Raw genomic sequence first — 5,447 nt, 5'->3', positions numbered from 1 at the left:
TGTTGCGTCCCTTTGTTGTCGGTAATGGCCACTGTCTACTTAAGAGCAATAAACTCGAATCACAAAACGCGGAGCCGGTTACCCTTTGACTCTTGCCGGAACGGGACGGGGCAAGCCCTTCTTTACTGTCCCGTTCATAGAATGGGTAAATATTTAATAATACGGTAAGAATATTATAACCAGATTGCGAATATTTAGAAAAATATTTCCATAGGTACTGTTGAAATAATTGCAATTGTGGTTCTAGACAGTCAAAAATTATCATCTGAGAATGTTTGTGAATTTATTTACTCTAATTTCTTTTGTTGCTTTTGGTTCTAGAGTGCAAAGTACTGAAAGTGTCGGCATGAAGGAAAAATTCTGCTCGATACCTGAAACATTTCCTGCTGGAAGAAGCAAAAATATAAATCGGCTGTCGTAATATTGAAGTTATAATATATCATGTTAATATAATTTAGTAAAACAGTGTAGGAGCTTTAGGAGCTTCCCCGTTGTTTGTGCTTCAGTTCGCACTCCTTGCCTACTGCCCTCTGGCGAGTTCTCCTATAATGTACAAAAGAGTAGTCGAAATTACAGAAACCTACTATAACACGACGGGGTACATATTATTGTATACTAGTCACAGTTGCCTTGGGGAGTGTCGTCTGTCGTCACAGACGAGCTGCAGGAGTAGACCAATTACCATATGAGGTTTCGTGTCTCGCAATCTGAATTACCGACATAGAAAAGTTTTTATTTAATTACGCTTTAGGCCGAAACTGATCGACGAGAAGCTTAAACCACAGACGAGGTACAGGAGTAGACTAATCACCCAATGTACTTTTTTGTCTCACGTCCGCGGGGCTCTAGAGCCCCCTTACCATTTTTCTGTCACATCCTACCGTATCGGTCGGAACTAATATTGTGGAACTAATATCACAGACGAGATGTAGGAATAGGCACCGACGAGATATATATAAAGACTGCCAGCACCGACGAGATCGTCGGTGCCGCTGGCCTCTCATATCGAGAGCCAACACGATCTCGCTCTTACCTACAGCCGCAGTGCTCTCTCCCTTAGGTCTACAATATATAAATTTAATGTTGCAAAGTTCTTGGCTAACTTTTATTGTTACCCATAACAATTTAATTTTAAATACAACATATTGTGAGTTTCGTTAAGGTGCACATCCAAGAATACAACACCAGTTCTATCTTAGAGCATCGGGCGACCAAAATCCAGCACCAAGTTTCCGAAATACATGAACGAATGGGTGTAAATATTAAATCTTGTTCCACCGAGCGCAATCGGGCATATATCGTTCGATCTCGCGTAGAAGCATATAGTGTACAAGGCCATTTCCAGTTCGGGCATGGTGCCCACGAATATTGTCGCGTTTGGTCTCACGATTCCGTCGATTGCAAAGTTCAGTTTCAGTAGAGAGGCAGTCTGAAAAAATAAATTATAATAACGTATAAAATCAGTGACAATTTCTACATTCCATTTAATGATATTGTCTACTCGATCGCTTACAGTTCCAAGTTTCAGTTGATCCACATAGTTCATGTAATCGATACGTCTCGAGGACTCTCTGTTCGCAAAGTACAGCCAATCTTGTACGCCTACGACCCCTAGGCCATAATTCTCTGACTCGAAAATGCGTTCGAATCCGCATGTGCTTCCGCTGAAGATCGTGAACCATATGCGTCGAAGCACATCCTTTTTTTCGAAATCATCGGGATCGATAAACCCTCGATCACCTAGCCACTTCATAGCCGTCGCCATCACGTTCGTATTCAGGTAAGTGTCTATCAAAAGGTTCTCATGCTCTCGTATCTCCTGCGTGCGATTCACCGTATCCCGAAAGTCGTGCCCGTACTTATCATACAAAGTATGCGTTATGTAAATCGAAGGGTAGTTCAACAGAATCGGATCTATCTTAAACAATCTGTAAAATCAAGTTCAATACATGCCACCGGATATTCGAAACGGTAAACGGCATACATAATTATCAAACTGCGGATCTTTACGCAAAATAAAGATTGTTTGCATTCGTTGCAAGCCGTAGGAACCAAGTAGGAATTTATTTCTCTCTACTGTGGGTTTGTTAAGTTGTAAAAGATGTATTAATATTCGTTCAATCTTTCCATCGTATGAAATTGCACGATCTATTTTTCCTATAAATGCATAGAGATCCGCAGTTTAAATAATTATTTTGACTTACGGTTTTTTAGCTTCGTCGGTCGCGTTCGGCGACGTGGAACGTATCTGTAAATCCAGCTGGATGTATTTGGATATGTCAAGCGACATGGCGAACAGCTCTTCCGTTATCTTGAAGATGTCGTTGTCAGAAATCTTGTTGAAAGAATCGTCGACGATGCTGGGGCGAGCGGGTGAGTTAGTTTGGTTTGTTGCTGTCTGATTAGACTGCGTTGCTTGATGATGATTATGATGATGTACAATGGTGTGTCCACTTGTACTGGTTCCTTGAACAGTCGACGGATTATTACCAGGAATGGTTCCTTGTGGTACAGAGCCACCTGCTGTACTGTCCGTTCCAGGTGGAGTATTGAAATAGTGATTGTTGTACGTGATGTGAGTTGTGGACGCTGGACTGCTGGCTGATCCGCTTTCAACATTGTGAGTATGAGGATTTATCACACTCTTCACTGCTGCGTTAACCGTTGAATAGATAAGCGCCTCTTTAACAATTTGTCCTACATCCCGACCAGAATCCTGTTGCACTACCAACATGGTTTGACCGGGTACAAATGGTTGCATCGCGGGTTGCGCAAACATTTGCGGTTGTTGCGGATAGTAAGTTGGTCCGGAAGCACCGTGGATATTCTCGGGAGGATGCAGGGAGTACGGATTTCCCATAGGCATCGAACTTGACTGATGAACCGGAGGAATGGGAGATGGATACACGTAGTCTTTGAATCCAATAGGACGATGCGTTTGGCTTGGGACTTTCTGTTGGTTGGTGCCAACGTGAGGATTGCTCCATGGACCGTAATGTGTATTGCCACCTACGACATAAGTATATTTGTTACAGTATTTCATCATATTTTGTTTGATTAATGTGTAATGTCCGTCGAGTATACCTTGACCCGAGTGTGTCTCTGTTGGCGCAGACGGTGCATAACGTGACGCACTTTGTTTCGATTCTGTTACAGTCCCCGGTTTACTATCTGGTTTTCCTACTAGAAAATTGGAAGATATTCAGGCTTATGATTTATGCAATGAATTCTCTATTTCAAATGCATAGAATTTACCTGGTCGTGTAGCTCCACCACCTTCAGCATGCAAGAAATTTGTATTAGCGTTTGTACTTTGCTGATGCTGGGTACGATCACCTAAGATTGGGAAGAACGGTTAAGATCTTTAACAGATTACATAATAACTACATAATAGTATAAAATACCTGATGACGAATGAGACGCAGGCGTTTTGCTCGAGACGGACCCAGAGCTAGTAGGTGTATGATGTACCGGTGTAGGTCCTTGAAAAAAGGGATTATTATGGATTAAAGAACCAAGATCACTATAGGAAGAAATATTGGAGCCATGAGAACTCTTGGTACTATGGGATCTACTACCTTTTGAACCACTGGAGCCGTGAGAATTGGAACCATAAGAACCGGAAGTACGAGAACTAGAAGAACCACGAGAACTAGAAGAACCACGAGAACGAGAAGAACCACGAGAACTAGAACCACGAGAAAAGCTGAATCTCCCTGCAGCAATAGTATCTACAGAAAATAATAATCGTCATTGTTGACAGATAAAACAATTATAAAATTTTTATTTGGTTAAATAGACGCATTGCTACGTTATAAAAACGATACTGTTTGTACTTACCAATGGCAGAGAGGGTGAGAAGTAAAAATAAAAATGTCTGGAATCTCATAGTTACTGGACGTAGTACTGTCGCGTTCGTCAAACTGTTGAAGCCGGAATGCGCGTATCAGGATACGTGCACATGTACTTTAAATGATCAATCTACGATTGCACAACTAAGAATAATGTTATCGTCACAGTTTTCTCTGAAGTCATAATGTGTATATTTTCAGAACACGGGGTCACTGTTGATGACCTCGCGAAAGTATCGTTCCGTGTAATCATAACAACGTAATTCATAATAAATCGTGTTTATTCAAAACAACAATCTTCACCAGTATACGGATATATATAAACCAAAACCGAACCGAACCGAATGAACCATTACCGATGAACCATTTACTAATTTAATTCGTAAAAGTTACTTTGACATGCTTTAAGACATGCTCAACTCTGTATCTCTAGTACTATTAGCCACTTTGACTGAAAAGATTAGGTGGTAAGATAGCCAAGAGGGTATTCGACAACATCATTGGTAAGAGGAATTCTTATAATCGTTAAACAAGCAGAAACAATAAATATATCAGTGTACATTTATTCATGGTTCAAAAGTTATGTATTCTGTACCTTGAGTTCTATCATCTATCTTTGCTAAAAGATTAGGTGACAAGATGGTCAAGGGAGTGCTTGTCGACATCATTTGCGAAAGGAATTGTTATAAACATTTGTTCGGAACTATAGCGACGGAAGAAGGTATGGAAGATGTGATAGGGAAGGACAGAGAGTAAGCGTGGACTGTATGGTATTAAAAAATATATTATAACAGGAGGTGAGGTTTATACAAACGGCAACATGATAAGGCGGTAGATTAAGCGAGCCAAGGACGACGGGCAGCGGATTTGATATTTCGGAATATGGGAAACGATGGCCCACGCGACAAGAATGACAACAAACGTAAACAGAAGGTTTACGTCTGCGTTCGTTCACCCGGGGCCGGCCTCGAGCTCGACCAGCTGAGCTATTGTCAACGCCGGGACACGGTCGCACCGAGGCAGTTCTTATATGGATGCCATAAACTTTTTGTGTGGTAATCCACATAAGAACTGTGGTGACCCGAAATGGTTTTTGCGTTACCGGAGTTACCGGTACGATAAATTAATGCGTGCGAATATTCATGGCTTAAAAGTTATTCTATATCTCGGTTTCTATAATTTATTTTTACTAAATAATTAGATGGCATGATGGTCAAGGGACTGCTTGTCGACATCATTAGCGAAAGTAATTGTTATAAAGATTAAACAGCCAGAAATGATAAATTTTGCAGTGAATTGTATACGATAAATTATTGCGTGCGAATGTTCATGGTTCAAAAGTTACTCTGCATCTCGAGTTCTATTAGGTATTTTTACTAAAAAATTAGATGGAAAGATGGTCAAGGGAGTGCTTGTTGATACCATTACCAAAAGAAATTGTTATAAACATTAAACAGCCAGAAGTAATAAATTTATCAGTGAATAGTGTTCGATAAATTAATACGTGCGAATATTCATGGTTCAAAAGTTACTCTGTATCTCGAGTTCTATTAGGTATTTTTACTAAAAAATTAGAAAAAGAGGTGAACGAGGAAC

The 5,447-nt window shown here is 40.5% G+C and overlaps 1 protein-coding gene across 2 annotated transcripts; it reads right to left on the bottom strand.

Annotated features, from left to right (window-relative positions):
- Window positions 1–1,161: 1,161 nt before the first annotated feature.
- On the bottom strand, window positions 1,162–4,162 carry LOC143365517 (uncharacterized). Of its 2 annotated transcripts, none has more exons than XM_076805758.1 (8): window positions 3,841–4,162; window positions 3,579–3,731; window positions 3,405–3,482; window positions 3,256–3,336; window positions 3,085–3,180; window positions 2,205–3,009; window positions 1,514–1,928; window positions 1,162–1,429 (listed from the first exon to the last, which is right to left on the bottom strand). In XM_076805758.1, the coding sequence occupies exons 1-8, from the start codon at window positions 3,887–3,889 to the stop codon at window positions 1,196–1,198; spliced, it is 1,911 nt and encodes a 636-aa protein (XP_076661873.1). In that variant the 5' UTR covers window positions 3,890–4,162; the 3' UTR covers window positions 1,162–1,195. The 2 variants fall into 2 exon arrangements, with proteins under 2 accessions (XP_076661873.1, XP_076661871.1); XM_076805756.1 differs by having other exon boundaries at window positions 3,085–3,183; window positions 3,841–4,161.
- Between the last annotated feature and the right edge of the window lie 1,285 nt (window positions 4,163–5,447).

This window comes from Halictus rubicundus, chromosome 2 (assembly GCF_050948215.1).
Source record: "Halictus rubicundus isolate RS-2024b chromosome 2, iyHalRubi1_principal, whole genome shotgun sequence".
In the NCBI taxonomy this organism is placed as follows: Eukaryota; Metazoa; Arthropoda; class Insecta; order Hymenoptera; family Halictidae; genus Halictus; species Halictus rubicundus.
Note: the sequence above shows the minus strand (reverse complement) of the source record. Positions and strands in the feature narration are given on the sequence as shown.

What these genes read in the sequence shown, in the direction of transcription:
- LOC143365517 (XM_076805756.1), bottom strand. Translation starts at nt 3,889, where the DNA reads ATGAGATTCCAGACATTTTTATTTTTACTTCTCACCCTCTCTGCCATT. An exon ending in TGCGTCTCATTCGTCATCAG is followed by an intron (nt 3,337 to 3,404) that starts GTATTTTATACT and finishes TCCCAATCTTAG; the next exon opens with GTGATCGTACCCAGCATCAG. An exon ending in ATCAACTGAAACTTGGAACT is followed by an intron (nt 1,430 to 1,513) that starts GTAAGCGATCGA and finishes TTATTTTTTCAG; the next exon opens with ACTGCCTCTCTACTGAAACT.